The sequence below is a fragment of the Anas platyrhynchos genome, chromosome 3, assembly GCF_047663525.1.
Source record: "Anas platyrhynchos isolate ZD024472 breed Pekin duck chromosome 3, IASCAAS_PekinDuck_T2T, whole genome shotgun sequence".
NCBI classification, from domain to species: domain Eukaryota; kingdom Metazoa; phylum Chordata; class Aves; order Anseriformes; family Anatidae; genus Anas; species Anas platyrhynchos.
In genome coordinates, this window is record NC_092589.1 from 51,297,565 (window position 1) to 51,322,386 (window position 24,822).

General features: G+C 35.9%; 1 protein-coding gene across 12 annotated transcripts in view; it reads left to right on the forward strand.

Moving 5' to 3' along the window:
• UTRN (utrophin) overlaps positions 1 to 24,043 on the forward strand; it is a 364,397-nt gene extending 340,354 nt beyond the window's left edge. For all 12 annotated transcript variants that reach the window (XM_038175840.2, XM_038175834.2, XM_038175838.2 and 9 more), the window contains 7 exons: positions 941 to 1,006; positions 8,224 to 8,382; positions 8,752 to 8,995; positions 15,240 to 15,348; positions 16,792 to 16,878; positions 20,338 to 20,360; positions 21,872 to 24,043. In XM_038175840.2, coding sequence (XP_038031768.1) covers positions 941 to 1,006; positions 8,224 to 8,382; positions 8,752 to 8,995; positions 15,240 to 15,348; positions 16,792 to 16,878; positions 20,338 to 20,360; positions 21,872 to 21,880 — 697 coding nt within the window. In that variant the 3' untranslated portion in view covers positions 21,881 to 24,043. The remainder of the gene's footprint in view (positions 1 to 940; positions 1,007 to 8,223; positions 8,383 to 8,751; positions 8,996 to 15,239; positions 15,349 to 16,791; positions 16,879 to 20,337; positions 20,361 to 21,871) is intronic.
• The last annotated feature ends 779 nt before the right edge of the window (positions 24,044 to 24,822 follow it).

Consider the following 24,822-nt stretch of genomic DNA (forward strand, 5'->3'; position numbering starts at 1 on the left):
AGACTTAGAGATCTGAGCTAAACAGCATTACAAAGATGACTTGCAAGCACCTCACTCACTCTTGTTACTCACTGAACTAGATCTGCTTCAGATGGCCCAGAGCAGAGATGACCTGAGTGCTTAGGGACTTGTCCTCTCCTCAGGGGAGGTTTTGGAGCACAACATCCCACTGCTAGCCTGGGGGGGGGTGCAAGGCAACTGAGACAACTTCATTGTGTGTGCACTCTCATTTATAGTCCTTAAACTCCGAGGAATACTAACAAACATACAGACGGGCAAGCTTATTCCATGCTGAAGGAATACACTGCAGTTCATGTTTCTTTAGGGCTTTGCATACTTCTTTCAAAAAGTTTGAAGGTCTCTGTAATAATGTGTATTGCATTTGCAAAAGTAAGTGTGAAGTTTAAAATATCTTTATAGTACTGAAAACAACTGTATTTGAAGCAGTCCAATATAGGCACACAGTATTCCTAGACTTCCTGGACTTTTATGCATGTCTTACATAGATAAGGTATATCTTTCCTAGAAAGCCGAACAGACAGAAAATTCCTTCTGTGATTTTAAATAATTTTATGGTATTATATAACCCTGTAATAATCCAGTCCTTTTAGATTAAGTAATTACACTGGTCTTTGGGTTGTTCTCCAGAACACATCTGTCCATAGTGTGAGTTTATTTGCCAAGAATAATTTCAGGTGGTGAATGTACTATATTTGAAAAGTGTCTCATGAAAGTCCTCTGGATTAGAGTTTTTTTGTTTTGTTTTGTTTGTTTTTGTTTGCTTGTTTTTGTTTTGTTTTGTCAGGCTACAAGTTTTTTGATTTTCATGTGTACCAAGATTGCAATATCTAATCCATTTCTAAGAAATGTTCTTCACAGTGCCTCTGTTTAAATTATGCAGCATGGTCTCTGAAAATCATGGTCTTTCCCTGCCTTTCAGGCTTGCCCAGATGGAAAGGACCAATGGCTCCTTCCTCACGGACAGCAGCTCCAACACAGGAAGCGTGTAAGTAACTCATGCTCATTCAGGCTGCTTAGGAACCCAGGTTAGAGCTGTCAGCTATAATCCTTTCTAAGTTGTAGCACAGGATTTAGCCCTTGTGAAAAAAGCAAATGAGTATGACTCTGGGAATGCCTGCCTAAATTTCATTATTCCCAGTATCAGTTGTATAAATGGATGTTTCTTGTTTGGTGATGTAAGGGAACTCTACGTTAGTCTGCTGTTCTCTTCCAAAATGAGGGTATTCATGTGACTGGAAAAAAAAAGTAGATCTATAGGTTCTAGTTTGTGTTCCTTTCCTGTTTTTATCATAGTATACAAGAAAAGAAATCTGTCTTTGTCAAAGTGGGCAATGGCAATGGGTCAATAGTTTTTGCTACCTTCCAGGACCGTTTTCTTCCTTTAAAAAAAAGTTATCAGTATTGGAGGTTATACAGAAGAGTGTTGCTGCTGCTTGCTTAGATTTCAGTATGCTGGCTGCTGGTCCGTTTGTTCTTGGGGATATAAACATAGTCCTACATTAATTTTATCAAGGCTATTGTGACATTTTTATTGTAAAAGCCTTATTAAAATGAATTGATGAACCTGGAAAGCATAAAACCCTTTGAATTAAATATGATTTTTTCAGTGTTAATGTACATGAAAGTTTCAACCTCCCTATATCACCTGTTCTGTTAATTAAATCAGTGTAGTAGGTCCCTGTCTCTTTTAAGTTATTAATGAAAGTAACCAGCTTTTTTAAAGAGGAAATTGTTCCTGTTCAGATCTAGTTAGTTAGAAATTGTTGTTGTTGTCAGTATATGTTCATTTACTGTTTTGAAATCTAACCATGATATAACTCTACCTATTAACGTGCAAACAATATGAGATTTAAAATACTTTCTTCAGAGAAGCACTTGTGATCACCTCTAGATTTGTTTCCTCTTTCCTGTTTGATTAACTCTAGTTACATAATTAATAAAACCATAAAACCTTTTTCATCTGCAACTGTTTTAATGTGTTTCTGTCATTGGTAGCTTCACCAAAGACAGAAATGGAGCCAAACTATTTCCTTTTGATTTCCTGTCACCCCCCCCCCCACACACACACACACAAAAAAAAAAAAAACAAACAACAAAAAAAGATGCTTGATTGAGTTGTGTATTTTGGAATTAATGAGCCTACAGATATAGAAAGACTGAACAACCTTCCATTCCAGTGGTAAAAGGGGATGTAGATGCTTAATTTCTATTGCCAATTCAGCAGTTGATTTTATAACTTCCCCTTTTTTTGCCTATAAAAATAACCTTTATTGTAAGAAAAGGAATAAACATGGTGAACTTGTGTACCAATATGGGGGAGAGACTTCCAAATTTCGATCTCAGTCCTGATATCAAAAGAGGACTGTTACACACTACGCAGAGATTCAGAGGCCTAAGAGGACAAGAAAGTAACTTTTATACCTAATGGAACCTTTTCTTTTATTTGCAGATAATATTTTGTACTTCTGTTAAGGTACATGGTGAAGTACTCACAAAATTCTAAAAAACTGTCATTTAAAGCTTGGGCTTGCACTGTTGCAGGGAAATACAGAGCTATGAGGTTGGGATCTCAGTTTGGATCATAAATCTACAGCTGGAACACTGAGTATTTAGTATTATAGCTCAGCTCTATTTTTATTGTTTAAATGTTTGACATTAAAATATGCATGCTGTAATCATTCTGTATAGATTGAAGTAGAAGGAGCAATTTGAAACTTGGATGCACATTTTTTAGCTCAGAGGCATCTGCTATCTGAGCCTATCTGAGTAAAATGTCATTTTCCTATGATATTCTTTTGAACCTTTTGGAGATTAATGCTGATTTTAAAAGCAAATTCTCTCTTCATAATTGGAGTTTTGGAGTTCTGTTCTGTGATATATTTTTTTTTTTTGGTCCTCATAGTCCCATAGTTTACGGTGGCCCTATAACAGAGACAAAATTGCTCTTAGTATTAGAAAATTACTGCTTTGGTCTTGTCAGGTTAGCAAGTTCATCAACAATATGTTTAATGCATTTCATGCTCCAGAGGTTATACGTAAGAAGACTTCTACATTTGAATGACAATTGGAGAGCTTCTGCTGTCAGTTAAACGTTGTGCGTTTCTTTGCAGAAATGTTCTGCAATATGCTATCTGCTTAAGACAGCATTCTTCAAAGAAACATCTTCTTTTTAAATTAACACATTGTCTTGAATGTAATTATGACAATCTTTAACTCCCAAAGGTTTTATGTACCCCACAAGGGTGTGTGATTTCCATTAAAATACACGTTTTCCTCAGCTGGAAAAAATATCTGTAGACAGCAAAAAAGACTCTATATAAAAATAATATAATAAAAAAATAATGCTCTCATGCATGAATTTTCTGATATAAATGCACTGAAGAAAAATATTTTTTTCATGTAGTCTTCATTATACATTATAGAGTTCTAAATATTTAGGCTAGACTGTTGTGATGAGTTGTGATGAGCCTTTAAGTCATGCAAAAACATCTATATTCGTAAAGCAGACTGGTCTTTTCATAACTGAAGATGAACACAAGGAAAAATGAAGACTTTGCAGCAAAGAATGATAAATAGTATTCCTAATGGAAAGCCATGCCTCACAATTTGACAAATCATGGCGCAGTAGAATGAAAAGACAAAAAATGTTAGAAAAATAGTTGAATGTAGCTCTCATTCCTGTAATGTATGAACTATATTATCTAGCCCATACTGAAGTTAATTGGATTGAGTTGGACGTAATATAAATAATTTCTGTATAAATGTGAATGTTTAATAGCTATTTCCTAATTAATGCCTTTACTACCAGTCATCCCTGCAGTGCTTTTGCTGATGGCACTTTACACTAAACTGAAGGCAGTGCTGGAATATATCTGACATGCCACTTGTTAAGGAGCTGTGTGCTCGGGTACAGGGGTAGGAGCAAGCAATGAACAGCAGTGGTGCTTTCAGCAGGCACAGCCACTCAGTGCTTGTGAGCCAAACTGGAGTCCCAGTATACAGCACCTGAATACTTTGACGTGGTGTAAGTGATTAAAAGGCAACTTGTTGCAGTGGGAAGTTAGTTCCAGATTAAAGTTAAAGACAAAGAGAGGATTTTATAGAACTGCCTGATCCTTATTGTAATATACGTCATAACATCAGTAGGTCAAGATATGCTTTATTTGGACTAGTATATGGTCATTGGTATGAGAAAAATAGCACAGGAAAAATGAAAGTGATGAAGGAAGATCACAAATGTACTCATCTCTTACTATATAAAATCCAATTTAGCAATTCTTTTAATTGGATAAAATAATACACTGGTGAAAAGTGACTGTCAAGAAGTCTGAATTTTTCTTTCCACAACTCAGTCTTGATGAAGAGAAGTAAATTACAATATTTTTTTAATCTCTTGCTTCTCCCACATATAATGCATCCTTTGGAACAGACCTGTTGAAAATATATATCCACAAAGAATAGAATATTTCAAATGCCGTTTTCCCTGGCTCTCCTAGTTGGGGTGTTCTTTCACTTTGAGGTGTACTTCTTTCAAGTCTGACCTTCTGGGATGTCATTTTCACTGCTTTCTTGAATGCCAAAATGCTGAAAAGGACCTGCAGTCTCTGCTCTTGAAGGACTGCTGTGTAGTTCTAGCCTTTTCTCAAAGCACAGGGGGTCTTCAGGAGAATAACCACCAAGAGAAGATGAGGAATTTATTTTGATGTGGCGCTTTCATTTTGGTTGCCGATTGCTGTCTCCAGCCAATTCTAACAAAGAATAAAGTCCTGGATTTCTCAAAATTCAAGTATTTCCATGCTACAGAACACATCAATCCCTTATCACTTCACATCATTGTGAAGCCCAATGTTGCGACTCCTGTGCTACCAATGAATCTGTCTTTATTATAGTCATGAGGTTTGTTGAGATTCAAGGGGTTTGAACTTTTTTTTGAATCAGTAGTTTTGCAAGACAGACCAAATAGTATTTGTTTGTTTTGGTCTCCTTTACTGGACACAATAGAGTGAAAAAATATCTAAGTATTTCCTGTGTAAGCTCTTTCTTTAAGTAGTTTATAACTTTCATTAAGAAGTCAGGTTACACCTTATGTAAAATCTTGACAGATTTTCAGTTTTAATAAATTCAAATATAATAAATCCAACATTGCAGAGCACTATTAAAAAAATCAAATCTATTTCAGATGACCTACAGAGTTGCTTATAAACTAATTCATCATCTTAATAAAGTAGACAGCAGCTTTCTGATGCCTAATTAAAAGAAGCAGACTAAAGTGCTTTATCAGATGAACCTTTGATGACAGTACCAACAACCTTGCACAAAAGAAGCCTGTATGTGTAGTTACACAAAAAATATTTAAACAATGTTTTGAAATCTGCACATTAAAATTATGTTCCCTCTCTGTCCTGTGCTTTAACACTGCTTGCTGAAGGTGTGATGTTGTTGGCACCAATTCCCTGCTTAGTGCAGCTCTTCCAGGTGCAGCGTGCAACCATTCTGCACGTTTTGCTGGGCTGCAGGGGCCCAGTTGTGCACCACAGTTTGAAGCCCTAACAGGGGTTACAGCACTTCAGCAAAAACTTGGTTATGAGGAGTAGGGTTTCTTGCTTGTTTTGTCTTTACTAAGATGGTAGAAGAATGGAGAAGTGCCATGGCATTTTCATTACCACATCAGGACCTGGTTTATACTCCATTAACTACACTAGTCTTTGTTTTATCCGCAATTAGAGTAATGCAAAATAGGAAAGCAAGTGGTTATCAGTTTCACTGAGATCACTCAAAAGGTGGAGAAAGAAAGCAGTTAGAGGCTTTCTTCTGTAGGTAAGGGGAAAAAAAAGAGGGAGTGCTCTTTTTTTGTTTCAGCTAACATAATCACCTATCCCCTATGTTTTTGAGGAACTTACAGTCCCAATTATGTTTTAATTTTAAAGCTGTATTGAATTAAAAAAATCATCACATTTATTTATTTTCATGGGAAGATTAATATTCTGATTTCTTCTCATGACTATATTACAGGCAAGAAATGCAAGAAATAAATGAATATATTATTTCCTATTACATATAAGGATCCTTATATATAAGGATATATAATATATACATATACATTATATATATATATATTCCTCTGTTAAAAACAGAGGAACTCACTAATGAGGTTTCTTTTTCACTTTTCCATGTAAACTTTCTGCCGGCTAGTAGTTAATAAGCAGTGACAGGATGAAGGAAAGTGTTATTCTACTAGGGCTTAGTGGAAGGAACTTCTCATACCTGACTATTTTTAACCTTTATATCATAAATGAACCTGTGTGGAATAGAATGTCACGCACTTTAAAAGTGGATAGAACTGTCACAGGAGATATGGTTTTTTAATATTATTCTTATTTATTTATTTATTTCTAATGGTACTTGTTGCACATTTATTTGATTTGAAAGTCTAGACTCGGTAACAATTCAGAAGGCAATATGATAGCTTTGGCTAGACAGTGAATAGTTTTTCTTGAGAAGGAATCATTCAGTGTCATTCTACCATAGGATTAGCCTTCAGTAAGAAGTTTTAAGTACTGCTACAAAGAACCGAATCACTTTTCTGCATAATAGAACTGCAGGAATCATTGCTTAATAGATCAGTGGATATTTTGGTTTACTCCTAGTAGTGGTGATGATTTTGTAAGGTCTTCAATTATACAAACTTTTTGTTTGCAACTCTCGTTTGTTCCTGCCATATGCATTTGCCCTAGTTCAGTTGTACACCCACAAGCTTTGAAAACAGATGAGTGCCTTTACCCCAAAAGCTTGATTTTATTTTTGAGAAAAAGACACAATACATTTGCATGGTCCATAAAGCACTTGATGTGTTTTACTTGTACATGCATTTATTTATAGATTATTTGTCACCACAGACAAAACTTCTGTTTCATCTCAGATATACATTTCTATATAACTGTTTTCACTATTTATTCACCTGTACTTTTAGATATTTCATGATGTTAAATTGAGTGACAGGAAGTAAAACAAAAACAAACAAACAAACAAAAAAAAAAAAAACAGAAGCAACAGAAAACTCTTGAAAAGCTCCATTTTTAATATAAAAAATACTTTGTATAGAGCAAACTTCCAATTTGTCATGTGTGCTTTCAAAAGTAGTACTTGAGGATACTTTTCATTATATCAGACCACAGTCAGTTGAATGGCAGAATTCATAGCTACTGCTTTTCAAAAGTAGTATGAAAAAGCTCAGAACAAGAAAAATATTTTCAAATATAGAAAGCTCTCTTTTCTAAGCGGTATCTGAACACATACGCGTATATACCACTCCTGTTTTTGTCTCTGTTGTTGATCATGCCATACTTGTAGATCTACAGGATGAAGTTTGTAGGCACGATACTTCACATATAACAAAGTATGCAGCTTCTGCTTTGTAGTCAAGTAGAGAAGAGAATTTAAAGTAAGATTTTCTTCAGCAATCATATTGCTATGATTCAGCAATAGTCTCTCTTAAAAGCATGAATAGCATGTTTTTCTGCTGATGATTTATCCTTCAAAGCAGGCAAGCAAACTATTGTTAGGACGATGTATCTTTCACTATATATCAATCTCACAATACTATGGAGAAAAGCCAGCAACCGGGGAAGGAAGGCACGCCTATAAAAAGGCAAATGTATTTGGACATTATAGCATAAAAGTTTCAGGACTTTGGTATCTTCTCACCAGATGGTAATTTCTATGCAAGTCAGGAGGGAGATGATGTTATAAATTATTTTATTCTAGAATCTGTAAGGAGAGGGATATCTAACAACAGATAGCTTATTTGGTTTTATTTATTTTTAAGGCATTTCAAGTCAGTTATTTGCAGTTTATGTTCTCAGATTCTTGCTTTCAATATTTCTTTCTGAACCACCAGCAGTATTTGTTCTCCATATGTACATTAAAGTAAACTCATCTTTTACACTACTATCGATCAATCTTCTTTCTCCTGTGCATTGTATGTTTACGTGCTTTTTGCAGCATTTTTAGAAACAACTCATAAGAATCTGAATACAGTTTGCTGAGATACACATGTAATACCATAAATTCTGGCAGGCTTAATTCCTACTCTCTTAGTCCTTTCTCATAAACAAACAAAACCCCTCAGCTTGACAAAGTTGTTTGCTCACATAATACATGTGTTACTGCTCTCTCTTTATCTGCATTATTTTATTGTTCTAGAGAGGACGAGCATGCTCTTATCCAGCAGTACTGTCAGACACTGGGAGGAGAGTCACCTGTGAGTCAGCCGCAGAGTCCTGCTCAGATTCTCAAGTCAGTGGAAAAGGAAGAGCGGGGAGAGCTGGAGCGCATCATTGCTGACCTTGAGGAAGAGCAAAGGTGTTATAAGCATGCTATCTGGTGTCTGAATTGTCATCTTATTGTTCGAGCTATGCATTTTCTATATACAGTTGTTGGAGAAGATAAGAAGAGATGCGGCTAGGAGTCATGATTTCAACAAAACAAAAAAATCAGTCAAGGCGTATGTCATGCATCGCCTGACTCTGTTAGCTAGAAAAGTGTGAGTTGGTGATAAAATGCCATAGGTTCACCTCTACTTTGTTGTGTAGGTTTCTTTCATAAACTGCAAGTCAAGACATTGTCTTTGTATGAACTGCTTGTGTTCTCTAGTTGGAGGTAATGAGAATGATTGAAGAAGGTTTTTTTTAATTGTTGATTGTTTCAACATTCTCCTCTTCAATTTACCAGGAGTCTGCAGATAGAATACGAGCAACTAAAGGAGCAACATCTTAGGAGAGGAATAAATCCTCTTGCATCACCTCCTGACTCTGTTGTGTCACCTCAGCATGCTTCTGAAGATGCTGAGCTCATTGCTGAAGCTAAACTCCTGAGGCAACATAAAGGTCGTCTGGAAGCAAGGATGCAAATATTGGAAGATCACAATAAACAATTGGAGTCTCAGCTTCACCGACTACGTCAGCTACTTGAGCAGGTAAATGTATACTCATATCTTTCCTGACATGTTTCTTCTGCATGATGGATTTCTTGGTGGAGCAAAGGTGGTAGAATTTTACTGCAGATATTCTCATCACATTAGTTTGCTCTGTTGCACTCAGTCATTTCTAGGGCGAAGAGGCGTTTTTCCTACTCTGTTGTAAACTATTGTGAAAGTCAAATCAGCACAAAATGATACAAGTGCTGGAGTGATGTCAGTAACTTACAAAGCTTACAAACAAGTGCACCAGTTTTTTCCAAATTAAAAAACAGAGGGAAGAAAACATACCCTGTTCCAAGTAGTGCTACCAATTACACTCTGTATGTGACTTCAGCTTTCCAGTCTGTCCTTAAATTATTTGTTTATGGCCATGGTTAGTCACTGAAACATTTCTTAACATGCCAAAGATATGCCTAGTATGCAAAGGAGCAATTAATTCCATTAAAAAGTCCCATTCTTGAGTAGCATATTTAGAACAATAGGCTACATCAAAATTGTCCACTTAGAGATAAATGTTGCAGGCAAGAGCCTTTTAGCAAATCCCCATAGCTAGAGATTTTAGGTTCCCTTTGCTGGGAGAGAGAAATGTTTATTGGTTTTGAAGCCAGAACGTGGAATCTAGATTTAAAAAAAAAAATCAAAAAAAAATCTACAAGGTATTGCATGAGAGGTTTGTACTACATTGTGTGTGGAAACTTGAATGATGAAGATAAATTTGTATGAATCTTTTTCTCATAACTAATTATTGCCATTGGGTTAGAGTCCAGTAAGGCAAATTATTCCTTCCTTCCATGAATCAGGTGATTGGATGTACGTATTAGAGGATTTAACTAAGAAAAGAAACAGGGTGCATAAAACAGGTATCAGAATGACCTGAATTTCTGCTGTAGATAATACTTCTACCAAAGTGGTGAAGATTTGTTGTTGTTTCACTGGCTGACTTGGTCATTTTTCTAGGTAGTTTTGGCAGAATAGTATTAAGATGCATTTGCTCTAGTGGTTTATGTACCCCTCTAGCTGAATTTTTTGTTGTTGTTACTGTCATTCTGGCATTTTCAGTCAGTATTTGAATAGCTTAAATATTTAACAGGGACAACGATTTGGTGCAACTGTTGATAACATTCATGAAATAAATATCTTGGTAACTATAACCAAGATTAGGTGTTTCAAAGAACAGTTTAAAATATTCAAACAAACAGATGTAGAATAGAAACCCAGAAGTTCTGCCAAACCCACAGACAGTTTCAGTTTAATGTTTACAGCATGAAAATGCTCATCCTTTAAAACTTTTTTCTAATGTAGTTGTGGCCAATCTTATTAATAATATAATTTTGTATTCTTTTCAGTACCTTTATAACATTCTTAACAAGATCTCTAGGATATGCATTTGTGTTGTGGGGATGGGAGGGGTGAGCATAGAACAGCAGCATTTTCTTAGCAGTTCTACCTTTGGGATTTTTCTGTGCATTCTGCAACTTTCTGATAGGGTAAGGTAGAACTATAAGGACCTTTTGCAATATTTCTGATTGTTTAAACATTATTTGCTATATTCTGTTGCTCTTTTGCTTTTTCCTGTCTGTAATCTCCCTCCTCTTTGGGAGTCATGTTGGACTTCTGATTGCTCCATATGCCCTCCCAAAGCTGTTCCTATTTCTCTTCCGTCCTCTCCTAACGGAGTGGCTGGTATTAAGTCGAATATTTCAGAGGGTTGGCGTTATTGCTTTTATAATATATCAGTGATTTTTCAATATGGCTTTCTAAACACATCCTTACTTTATTATTTAGTGCTTTTTTTGACCTGCCACTAGGCACATTTTTAGCAAACTGTCTCCAAGGATGCTGAAGCTACTCTGCTGAAGAGGATTCAGAAATTGTAAATAATTTCAAAATTTCAGAGTATGCTCTTTGGAACTTCTTGATATTGGCATTAATATGGTTTTGAAGCAGCACTGTATCATGTTACTGCCCCCTTTAACTTTCTGGAAAAATGACCATTCTGCAGCACTTTGCAGTGACATCTAGGCCATTCACAGTCTATGGAAGTCTTTGTATTGAAGATTTGGACATAAGTCCAAATGTCAAAATATATAACTGTAATTCCTCTAATAATAATTACTGGTATTAGAGGACACCACTAGCTATCTTACAGCAATTTCTTTGCCATGACTGGCATTTCGTGCTATCTCAGTTTCTCTCTTCTGCCAAACAACAAGTCTCTCTATTTCTTTTCTCCACTCAGCTTCCTGACTCTTGTTTACGTTAATAACATGAATCTAAAATACTGGGAATTTTTCTCTAAGAGATACAGCGTGAGTCTATCTGCGTACAAATATTTGGGTACAAAATTAATGAAACTTAGAAACTTTCCTACAGTAACTGTTTGAGCATTACAAGGTGTTCCTTAGAGAGCACCTTTAACAGAAATGTGCATGCATCCTCACTGCACATTTGCCTACTTCTGGTAACAATTCTGAGATTAACATACTATTTTTATTTTAGCAAGCCCAAAGGACTGGGAGCTGTCACATAGTGTTGCCGTTTTGTCTGCCTGATTGATTATACTGCCAAAGAGGAAGGTGAAACAGAACTGGCATGTGACAGCTTTGATACCACAATTTTATGTTAATCATGTAGAAAAAAAATATATCCATTTTCACTTTTCTTTATACAGCCCTTTCAGATACTGCTTGGGCAAAATAGAAATAAGACTTATTATGAAGAGCATTTAAAATCTACTTGAATTTTTCTTTGCTTGTCTGAACAAATGAAGTGAGGTTTCATATTGAACTTGATATTGAAGTTAATGAAAGCTAACATCATCTGTCAATGAATATATGATCGAACTGTAAGAAAATGTAAATAGGGGCTCTAGCTCCCTCTCCTGCTAAAAGCAGAAGAGTTTTAATAAAAGAGAAGAGGGGTGAGGTTTGTTGTGGTGTTTTCATTTGTGTTTTTTTTTTTTTTTTTGGTGGTGGTTGTATGTTTTGTTTTTGTGGCTGGAAGAATAAGCCTTGAACAAGAAGAAACAGCAGCAATGAATTTGGAAAGGGAATTTGCCAGCTTGAGGAATTCAGAGGTTGGGGGTGGGGGGAAAGAAGCTTGCCTTTTTTTTTTTTTTTTTTTTTTTTAATACTAAAAGGAACAGAAGTCTAGGGAACAGTTACAGTTTATCTATCCCTTAACCTACAATTCGAGCTCTCACTTGGGAAAGACAATAGCAGGAGCTATGGAGAAGTAAAGCATTGTTGGTAAAAATTGGTTAAAATAAATATCTCTCTTGAAATGCTTTAAAAACCTTTGTAATGCAGAGAAATCCTTCAGTTTCAGAGTTTTCTGGAGAATAACGTATTTGTCCCTTTGTATCTTTATTTGGTTTTGCATAAAAAGAAATTTGTCATCTCTCAGAAACTGCAGTTGGAAACTTTCCCGATCTTTCTGCCTTAAGGATTGTCTGCCATGTTGTTTTGAATAACAGTGCCTGAAATTCATGATGCCTAGAAGGGGCTGATGATAGAAGTGATCAGATTTTGTGTGTGTTTTTCAACTTGGGGTCAAGTAGCACATGATTGTATTGAGTTTTGATTCTACAAGTTCTTGGTGCTCATTATGTAGCCTTAGATGGGAGCCTATGACTTTTCTGTACCTCAGTTTCTTTTCCAGTAAAATTTGAGTTTTCTCCTGGTAAAACTGCTAAATTGTATAAATACAACTATAGCCTCACAATTATTTTGCATTAAACTTTGTTCAGTACCTGATTATTAAGGTGTTTTTCTACTGCAAGAGCCCTTCCCTTGCTGCTCCAAACTCTATTACTCATCTGCTGAACTGTATGGTCTTTCCTGACTTTGTAAGAAAAGGATTTGGGTTTTGTTTGCCTTTTCTTGTTGTTGTAGTCATTGGAATTAGGCAGTGTAACATCAGTATATTTAAATGAAAATGAAGTCATTATACATTGGCCTCTGATTAGAAAAGGATGTGTTTTAAAAAATAAAAAATATATTAAAAAAAAAATTCAGCTGCAACGTTTCATTCTGACTGCTGCAGCAATGTAATATATATCAACGTAAAGTATTCCAGGATGTTTTATTTGCTCCCAATTAAACCACCATTAGAATCCTTATGCTCTGTGGTTGTTGGTTTTTTTGTTTTTTTTTTTTTGTCATTTGCAACAGCATTCCTAAGTGGCACTAAATAACCTTCACTACTAATTTGTCATTTAAGTTTGTAGGCATCTCCTTTCTATCCTAATTAATCTTGACTTTGCAGTGCCCCTTCCTCCTTCAGTCATCTCTGCATCATTTGTTCGTGATTTGCTTCAAGAGGGGTAGAAATCCAGACAATTTGCAAGTCTGCATTTTGGATTATTCGAATTCCCTCCATCCATCTAGTTGTGGCGTGGGCAAGCAGCTACTTTGCTGCCACAAAGTTAGCCACTAAAGCTGACCTTGTTGTTCTATATTGAAGTAACTCAACCCTTGGAGAGTTTGCTTCAGCTCTTTCTCTCTAAACTCTTCTTATTCAGAGGTTGCTGGCTATACCGAATTATCTGGGATTAGTTACCCCAGGCTTGGTGCATTTTAAATTGCCAAACTCATTCTATTTAGACCTCGTGACTGGTTAAAGCCTGTTAGTGAATAACAAACTACTCAATAGGCATTCACTGTTCACTGGGTGTCTTGACGGTAAAATCCTTGGCTAGCTTGAAAGCATTTCCATTTTTCTTTGTCTTCTAAATGCAGAGCAATCTTTCTTGATTTATTCTTTTACTCAAATCTGAAAGTTGGTATTGTCATACTGAAAGAGAGATGAGATTCAGAGGAGAAAAACAGGTCTGCTGAATGCTCAAGGGAACGTTTCCTTCTATTTCTCATCACTGTGTTCAAGAAGAAGTATCTTTCATTGTTCAACAATTTGCAGTTTTTTGTTGAAGTTTTTTTTTTTTTTAACTTGAAGTTGTAAAAAATTTAATGTTGCACTTCAGGCTGTGAGCTGCAAAGGAGCAAAGATGTGCGCAATCAGTTGTTCTGTATATTCCCTCTGCATTGAGTCTCATGGCTGTTTTAGATACTTTTTCAGTCTCAGAAATAAAGTCTTAAAAATAATGTTATTTTGGTATTACTTTTGTATCTGCTCTTGACAGATTTAGTTAAATAATATGCTCTTTAAACTGTTCAGAAGCTTTTTGATGATTTGCAGTCAAAAAGATAAATGATAGTGGCAACATTTTCAGCTCAGATTATGTAATTGCCTCAGATGTAAATGCCTTTTCACATGCTTCTGGCTTTCCAGAACAATCAGTTTTGGAGCTTAAATATTGTGTAACTCCTCTCTTCTTCAAAGGATTTCTTACAAGAAAGAAGGGAAATGCTTGTGCAAGATACCTTCCAATATCTCTGAGTTGTTAAAGTGAAGAAGTCTTATGATCTTTTCTTTTGTGTCCACACATATATACATAATCTCAAACACATACATGACCGCAACTAAATGAAATACAGACCTTCAGTGTTTGAAGTTGTTCAGGTGAATTTAGGAATCAGACAGGCTTACCTACAACACAGTTTTCAAAGTACATAGTTTTCTGGAAATTACATGGTAAAACTTTTTTTTTTTTTTTTTCTTCATATCTGACGTCCTCTGCACTGCTGCAAAGCAGCATCAGCAGGAGTGATGGATGATAGCTCCTACTTTTTAGATTTCACAGTTCTCCTCAATCTTGTCTTTGCTTGGTGTCATTGTGAAGGAGTTTAGTAAAATTGTTTCTGGTTTGAACAGGTGTTTTTAAGCATGATCAGTCACCTTACCTTCCTAGGGCAGCTTGTCTGACTGGTCTGTGTGTGTATCTGCTGTGTGTGAACATACGTATATGTACATACAAGCAAACCCAACCCCAGTAATACTATTTTATAGTCTTTTGGTGTAGCTGAACAGAAAGCCTCATCAGTCTGTTTGAACTAAACTGTGTTTCTGTGGTACATGCTTGCAGCTGAACACTGTTTTTAACAAGATGGCTGTTAACTGCCGTCTCATAAGAATTACACTAAAGTCTAAATTTTTGTCTTCAAGTTGTCCCTGATAGTTGTATAGACCTAAGCCAACCTTTTACTGTTTAGAGAGAAAACAAGAAAGAGTACCAAAAAGAAAAGAGGGAAGGAGGGGAGAATCAAGATGACCATATACAAACCCACACTTCAATTCTGTAGATATAATTTACATAAATTACATCTTGTTGTCTTTCCTGTAGCCTGAGTCAGACTCACGGGTTAATGGCGCCTCCCCCTGTGCTTCACCCCAGCATTTGGCCCTTGGCTACCCGCTTGAGCAAGAGACAAGCTCGCAGTTTCATCAGACAGGTGAGTGTTTGATCAGATAATTTGCCGTGTGGGTCTGAAGGTGATTACTGAATAGTTTTATTTGCATCTTTCTGCAATGGTTTACCAATAAAAATAGAAAAAAGATCTTTGTGATGCTACTGGGAGCAGTACTTAATGCAGCTGGAACTGCTGCTTCCCCACACCTGCAAACAGCTGTGGTATCTCAAGGATCCATGTGACACTGAATTATGGATTTCTTGGTCCCATCCATTTTGAGCTATCAAATTTACTAGGCTAATCCATCCTCACTGAATGGAGAACCAGATTGCATTGGAGTGAAACGACCAACAGCTGTTTGTCCTACAGTACATGCATGCAGCCAAGTAATCTGACAGATACAGGAACAAATATCCAAAAACATATAATCAAACTTTCCTAATGGCTGCTTTAAAAATTCATGTGCTCATCCTGGTACTTTGATGACCCCACCCCTCAAAGGCTTCACATCTTTAGGAATTATTTAGTATTTAGTAGTACAGCCTCTGCACATCAGAGGATTTCTCTCTGAAAGATTACTTTAAATTCTCCAATAGCAGAACTCATTAATTCCACTGGGAATTAGCAGAAATAATTATGGACCATTGAATGTTCAAAATTTGGAGAAAAAATAACCAATTTTTCTCAAATTATCTAAGTGTAATTTCATCCCTATGTTTCTTTTCAAGCCTTTGTGTTACAGATTTTTAAAAAAAATCTGTGGAAAGACAAAAATTCTCTTGCATACTGAAAAGTTTTCATTCAGCATGGGCACGTGTTTTTGCTATAAATTATCGGAAAAAAATGCAAAACTTCTCTGTTTGATTTAATGCAATGGCAGATTTATGAGTGAGGCTGTCTAATAACAGAGCCGGTTGTATTTCCTAACCATTCAATTTGCTAATTTTAATCGGCCTTTAAAAAATATCGTGGCAAGGAGGATTTTAACACTACTGAAACCTCTGCTTCCAATTGAATCAACACTGCCTGAAATTTATTTATTTATTTATTTATAAACAAGTTTTATATTCAGTTTGGAAGTTACATGATAAATCATCTTAGAAAAAAAAAGAATACTAATTGAGCAGCTACGGAGTACAGTTCCTCCATCTTGATGACCTTTTACTATACTGTAAATTCTCATATATTGGTCCTTGTTGGCAATTCCTTCTAGTTAAATCTTGGGTGCAATTGCTGAGCTTTAATAACAGAGAAATTTTTTATGCTGCAAATCAGTAATTCAACTTTCACCTCCTCTCCCTAGGCTGGCAATTATCAATGACAGTTCCTGCACGTTAAATTACAAAGGCTTCAGTTAGTGGTTTCCCTTGAAATGTAAAGCATTGTTTAAATGGATGGTTGGATGAGAATGCTTCTCAGAATGTTGTCATCTGTTTTTTTGTTTTGTTGCTAAATTCATTGCTCTTTTTGTTGCCATATCTGCAGATGACTTGTTAGTTCCACCTCATGATACCAACACAGATCTAACAGATGTTATGGAGCAAATCAACAGCACATTTCCAGCTTGCTGCTGTAAGTGTAACAAATTATGTCTCTGAGAATAGTATTGAATTTGAGGTGGACTAAAGAAGAAAACAGTCATTCCCATGGTACTGACTAAGAAAAAATCTTCTCTCTGATAAGATTTCTTGTCAAGATATACAAGCTACATACTTCTTTTCTTTAAGGTTGTTCAACATACACTGTGAGGAGAAAAAAATAAGCTTGTGTTTTAAATGACAATTATTCACTATAAGAAAAGTCTGTCACTCCATATAGAATGTTCATCTGTGTCTGCACAAGGGAAAAGACAGCTAGAGTCCCATTTTCTGCTGATATAAACCCTATGTAGAACTGTAGTGAATGTAAATTCAGAAATTTTGAAAGCTGCTTCTCTAATATAAATTGAAAGAAATGCTGCAGGCTACAGTAGGGACCATAGCCCAATTCTGAGTCCCCGAACTAATTACTGAAGTAGTTACTAAACTAATTGGCCAGAGGAAATAACTGTTAACCACAGAACATAACACCTTTCCCTACTTAAATACATTGAAAGTTAATATTTTATTAGGTGTCTATTAAAGTAAAACCAGGTAGCTTCATAAGCATGGCTTGTATCAGCTAATATACATTCCCGTTGATCCTGTTCCTTGCAGGGTGTCACTGCCCTTACAAAAATGAGTAGCTATCTTTCTGGTTCCACCAGTATTTCATATAGATCGGTGGTTTTGGCAGGGATGGGATAAAGTAACAACTTTGTTGTTTAGTGTATTTTTTTTACATACATACATAATGTATATATTTTCACCTTCACATCTTCTGTCTTAGCAAATGAGTAGTGAAATCTGTGATACATTACTACACTTTCAACAGTTCTTTAAAATGAAGTGTAATAGTGATGGTCAGTTTTAAAAAGCACAAGTAAGGGGTAGGTGTTTCTGCCCAGTCCTTCTGGAAGCACTGGAGCTCTATTCTATTCTATCCTGTTTTGAAAATTCAGTGAACCCTATTAAAATACTTCTTTTATCTCTTGTATATATGTTATCTGTGAAGGACTACATCAGAGAAGATGGTCTTTCCACATTTTGAGAAAGTAAATTAGTATTTAGTGACAGACGTTTTGTTTCAGCTATCCCTTGATGTTTTCATTGAGTTCAGTAGTTCATAGCCCACTGCGTTATAAATTTAGGATTTGATTCTAAGGAGCATTTCTTCTTGAAGCCAACAGCTAGTGGAGCTTCTTAGCACAACTCAGGGGTGTGTTTTGTGTATACAAATAAACAGAAAATGCAAACAAATTATTAATTCTTGTTTTTGCAAATTTCTGTCTGGCACGTATAAGCAGTATAGCAGCTACTGGACATTTGGCCCAAGTGAATTTACAACAGATTTGTAGAAATACTTTGCCTACCCCCAGCTGTCAGGGAAGAAGAAAAACAACATCTCTGAAAAAAGGGTTCTTTCCACTAATAGTGTAAATTGAAAGTAGTTTAAAATATTTGCTTTTTTTTGAAAGTAGAAGGGATATTTTCTTGTGCACTGCCAGCATTTTTGTTTAATTTCTGTCTCCTGAATTAAAAGGAGTATAGTGTACCACTGGGAGCAGGTCAAACACAGAGGCTATGGAGTCTCCAGCCTTAGAGGATGTCAAGGCTATTGTTGGCAGCAGTCCTGCTTTGAGTGAGAGGTTGCACTAGATGACCTGCAGTGACCAGCCAACGTTGCTGTGGCTTTCTGAATGAAATTTCATCATATAAATTAAAGGTCACAATAGAAGGCTTTTCATGACTGATAGAGTTCCAGGTCAATCTTTTTAAAGTAGTGATAAAAAAGATACTAAAAATATTGCCTGCCAGCCTTCTTCAGTGCTCCTGAGTCACTCTGCACACTGTTCATCACTTTGTTCTCTCTGACTTCACAATAATATCAGAGAACTTACCATCTTCTTGGGATGTTCTGGATATCTGAGTGCTTAGGCTCCAACAGTAGCATTGCAATGTTCTAAGTATGTATGCGTCTACTGCTTTAACATTTAAGGCCTCACAGCACAGCGGATATCTCTTTTCAAAACCTCTGCAAGGTAGGGGAATGACAGCATGTTCATCTTGACTTCTTGTGTCTTAATATTGAAGAAACAACAGGGACCAAGATTTGCAGCTGTTCATTGTGGGACATATTGGGAGGCATGGAGAGCACTCTCAGTATGGGGCCTGCATCTCAGTTGTTCAGCCCTGGACATGCCTGATGGCATGAACCCTAAATTCCCCTTAAAGAGTGACAAATTCAAAGAGGGTAGGTCAAAAGCTTTTCAGCCTAATGGGTGATATACGTTCCCCAGAGTTTAGAAATGGGGTTTTGAGTTCTTGTTTATTGAACGACATGGAAAAAAAGAATCCAGTTACGTCAGTCATGGGAATGTTCATTTTTGGATGGTTTAAACCTGTGGTCTGTTGAGCCCTGAGAGCTTGTGGACTACTTCTAAAAGGGCAGAGAAAGACCAGTTCACATACTGTGCATAATTCTGTGCAGATTTCTGCATGTTGTTGTTTGTTTGTTTGTTTTTCTGAAGGATAAATCAGGATAGTTGTCTTGCTACAGACTGTACAGGACACTTCTGTAAAGTGCATTAAAAGAAACTGGGGGAAAAAAAAGTGGCATGAAACTACTAACCCCAGAGTATTCTTGGGTCAGAATCCCATGGGACCCTAAGGAACAGTCACTATTTGTTGTTACTGTTATCGTTCCATACAAAACATGTTGGAAGAGTTCTGCATAGTCAAAGTGACAGTCACAGTATATCAGGCTTTTCAGAAAGATTCCTTAAACTTCCCCAATGTAACTTCAAGATAGCCAAGCAAGAGTAGAGAAGTGTCTCATTTTTTAAACTGCTTCATCACACTAAAATAAGTAAGCAGGCAACTTGCAAACTTAATGCAGTAAAACAAATGGGGAGAGAGCAAATATGTACTGGTAACACTTGAGGTAAAGGTTCCAAGTTTTGTATTCTCTTGTTTTTTCTTCTTGCATTATAGCCTTTTATCACTCCAGGCAGTTCTTGGTTTAGGTCTCTGACCATTCACTGTCTTCATCCTTTTTGAATGAAAGGTCTAAAATTTAATGAGTATTATTGCAATACAGATAATATCAGTAATATTTAATGGCATACCAAGCTGATCTAGTATGATTCATATTTTTTCAACAGACAGTATTATAATAAAGCACTTTGTATGGTCACAAGTATTGAAAAGGGAAAAATATAATCTGTATTCATAACACTTTAAATTTATTACAAGAAAACTTGTGAAGAAAATTATGTCTAGACCATTACAACACTCTTGTACTTAAATGTTGTTTGTGTTTGTTTGTTTGTTTTTAAGATAAAATCTTTCTGTTCTTCTATAGTAAATATTTTCTTTTTATTGCCTTTGTTTTATACTACCAAGATGCAGAATCATGTCAATTTCTAACTTTCTTTTGTTTTTCTATTTGCAGCAAGTTTCACTGGCAGGCCACAGGTATGAGACATGTTCACGTATTTGTATAATCATTGGAATTGAAGTTCAGACATTACCAAAGGCTCTGCAATGTGCTCCTCTGGGATGCTGACCATATGGAATCAGCTGAAAATGGCTGGGGACAATTAGTTTCAAGCCAGCATCAGTTCTGCAAGATCAAAGCTGGTTCTTGAAACAACATCCCTATGTGCTTGTGCCCTGGTACCCATAGCTCCAGTTCCATGATTGTCTACAGTTCAAGACCTGCAAAGCATCTTAGGCATTAAATTAAGCTTCCTTCTTTTGTTAGGCAACCACTTTACAAACCCAAAGCAGGTATTTGGCTAATTTCACAGTTCACAAAAAAATGTGGAAATCAATCTGATATTTAGATACTAACAAGTTCTTGAAACTCTACCTGGTATGAATCATCAATTAAGCTTATTTTATAAGGAAGAGAAATAGGAAAAAACACTTGCTATAGGATTTGGTTGATATTAGGGAAAATTTATGACAAATAAGGAACAATTTAATCTTGTGTCACTGCAGAATTCTTGAAAAATTTAATTGCTAAATAAGTCTTAAAAACTAGCACAACTTGCTATGGGCTAGGTTTCAGAAGAATGAAGTGATAGGCAGAGTCCATTTACTCCCCTAAATTGCTTCACCTTGTCTATTAATCCACAGGTTGCAAGGTCAGACCTCCCTAAAGAGAGTATCTAAAAATTCAGAAATATTGCTCAACAAACATTTTAGTGGACTGTAATATCCTGTATTAGTAAGATTGCCCACTCAGACAGGAATTTCTGAAGGGAATGGGATGAATCGTGCCCTGCCCAAAGTGACTCAGACTTAGGGCTTCAGTGTCTTAATAAAGTACAGTAGTGAATTAAACTAATGTTTTTCAGAAATCCTTCCTGTAAGCAGGCATAGTGATATCTTTCAGTGTTCTCAGTGATTAATATTAATCTTCATAAAAAAGCATTTGATTTTTTAGATGCAGAATGATTCCCAACTGATCTTATGCCTGAAATACACCATTCCAGAGCCATTTAAGAAAGGATATTTCCCTGTTTTGCAGAGAACAGAATCCTGAAACAGGATCCTGGAAATAAGCATCACATTTTAAGGGGATGAGTCCAAATCCTGGTTGTGCATACTCTGCATTTTTACCACTGAGGATTTGGATAGAACAGTAGTTATAGCCTACACTTTTTTTTTTTTCTATGGGTACACAACAAGGAAAGCATGTAAGTTATATTTACTGCTCTGTAGTCCATAACATCCTTTGGGCTTTACTCAGCAAGAATTTTAAATGCTGCAACACAGTAAAATGAGGATTCTCTTAACTATGTGCCTCAGTGATTTGCTGAGTCTTGTGACAATACGTCTAAATTTTTAAAGTATAGGGGTTTTTTTTGGTAAAATTACACACGAGTCCTTAACTGAACCAAGTCCAGAGTATTTAGATCTCTCTTTAGAGGACTGTGCATGCTAAACAGTACTGACATGATTATTTCTCATCATTACAGGCAATGTGAAGTGCTCATTTGGACGTCAACCAGTGCTTCTTGATGTGCAGTACAGCCCTTTTCTACAAAACGCCAATCGCGAGTTCCACTTCATCAGAAGGCTGCATGGGACCTTGGGACATGCTGTTCAATTTGACTGCGTGTTCTACTTGAAATAGTAAAACACTGAATACCCAAAGATGAGGATGTTGTTTTTATAGTATTGTTTTTTTCTTCTTCTTCCCTTTCTATGCAACTGTAAATTAATGAGCAGTGGAGTATTTGTCACTGATTTGTATAAATATACAGCCGCGGGAAAAGGGGCAGGGGCTTTATATACGTTCTTTTTGATAATCGTAAAGAGAACTGCTAAGGAGTTTGGAGCAAAATGTTACATTTATACATTCCTTTCAGCTCTTTGCTTTTACATTGTAAAATATCCTCAGTTACGTTCTCACTCATTTAATATTCTGTATGGATTATTTATATGCTAACCATCTGACCACACAGACTCCAGAATTATTCTTGATTTATTTTCAGGATTGACATATGAAGTTCCCATGATTTGCTTTATTGTAACTGTTTAACTAAAATTGCCATTGAGTACAAGCTACAGTATTTTAACTCCATTAAACAAGGTAAACTCTAATTTCAAGTCATATAATCATGCACCAAAATGGCATTTTTAACATTCTTTTAGTTATTTCCAGCCAACACACTCCATTTGGAGGATTATTTTTTTTAAACCTTACTTTACGTTGAATCAGGAGATAGCTAAAAAGAGGACTTAGATGATAGTTTAAGTTGTTTTTAGTAAGGTCTAAGTTAGTGTAATCTTGCCCAACTTTGGAGACAAAGCTTTGCTGTTCCCTGCTGTGCCAAACTTGTTTTAAGTTTTGGAATTTACAGTCTGTGAACTAAAGCTCATTTCCGTGAGATCCCCTTCTGATAATCTAAACACACCAGTCTTTTATCTGCCTCTTGTAAATGAAGAGACAATTAGAAAGCCTTTTCCAATACTATTAGTGATGGAACGTTTTCTTCAAAGCTGCAGTGCTCTTAGATGTTATCATGTGGCATTGTAATCTTGCAACTCATCTTTATCTTTGAAATCATTTATTTATGTACTTCGAGTAGGGATAATTATGGGAAAGTTATGTCACTGATCAGCTGATCTCTAGTTTTAAAATAATCATAAGATTTTAATGCCTTCATGGGGTTTACAATGCTGCATGGACACTTGATTTAATTTCAGGACATACCTTTAATTCGTAAAACTGCATGCAATATATTTCATGTATAGTGGCGAAAAATGATACTATGTTGTTCTTGATTATTACTGAAGAAAAAGAGTCTCAAAATGGTATTGGAAGAGTTATACATTTTGTACCAAAAGATGCTAGAGGACTTTAAAACAGAAAGTCAGGAATTTCTAGTGTTTTTGTGAAGTGGTGCCAACTAGATTGTCCTGCACCCACAGTACTTACTCCTGGACTGCTGCTGCTGCTCAAGGCACAGTGATTTGGGCACAGTGTTGACCACATTCTAGTGTTGGCTCCAGTGCCAGTTCTTTCTGAACCCTTTGGCAAATTATTTAACCACTCTGCCTCTGTTTTCCCATCTGTAAAATGAGGATTGATAGTACTTACCTCTCAAAGGTGTTGTAGAGCTTAGTGTCTGAAAAGCTCTATATAAATGCTAAGTATTATTCTGGATAGAGCAGGGCGAAACTGTCAGGGAGGGAAGAGAAGATGCTGGCTACTATAAATGCTTCATCTATTTAAAAAGTAGCATAGTTATTCCGAGAAGAAAAACAAATACATTTTACAGAAGAGGAAAGCCATGACCACCTTTCTACCTCAGACCTATCTTCATGAGTAGTATTGGAAATAGCTTTATATTCTGTTCTCTGCAAAGTACTTTGCTTTTATCAAGCTTATGTCATTCTCTAAGCAAAGAATCCTTAAAAATAACCCACCAAATAAGTAAGGAAAAAAAAAAAAAAGGTCTCATTAGTGAATTTGGTGGCTTTTATTTTTGTTCTGAATATGAGGTTATGTATAAAGTTGTTTTCTGCCTGTGTTTGTATGCATCCTTTGTCCTCTGCTGCCAAGTAAATGCTACTTCAAACACTACATTGTAACATTCTTCCTCTGAGACAATAATAAATAAAAGGAATATATTGCAATAAAATGAGTAGTACTATAAGTTCTTTCAAGTTTTGTGGTCTTCAAGGATGGCACTTGTCATTGCTACATCTTGTAATTTTCATTCTGAAGAGAACTTACTTATTTTAAAACAGTAGTGCTGTATCAGTCTATTTCTACATACTAGCATTTTGGAGTGTGGTTTTCATTTATATAAATGAGATAAAACACTTTTTTTCCCATGGGTCTGTGCATATCTTCTCTAATATTCCATCTTTAGTCTGAAATCCTTCTCAGCTGCCTGACAGATTTTAAATTTGACCAACTGAGAAGCAGACTGCTTTTATGTAAAAAATGTTATGTATACACATTACAAAACAGCAATAATACATGAAGCTCTGTCAAATATTAGAACTGTAAATTAGTCTACAAGTTTCAATGCCATTCAGTCAACACGCTCAGCTGAAACACAGTATTAGGTATTCACTTAGGTATTCACTTACTTTCTAGCCCTACCAGGTGCTGATTTTAGGTGTTTGCATTAAGCTTTTGTTAATGAGTGTGTTAGAATTACTTTGCTTAAAGGAGGAAAAAAGAAAGTCCACAGCCCTAACAATTTTGTTTCCCAATAATAAGCTGGCACTGTTTTCATGTGTAGTAATTTTTTTTTTTTCCAAAGTAACAATTTAAGATGTAAGCGTCAGTAAGGGCATTTTCCCTCATTTTGGAAAAGGATGCTTAACAAACAAGTTATAGGAAAAAATCAGTTTCAGCAGTTAACAAGGAATATGATTATAGAAATAGCAATATCTTGAGTCAAATTAC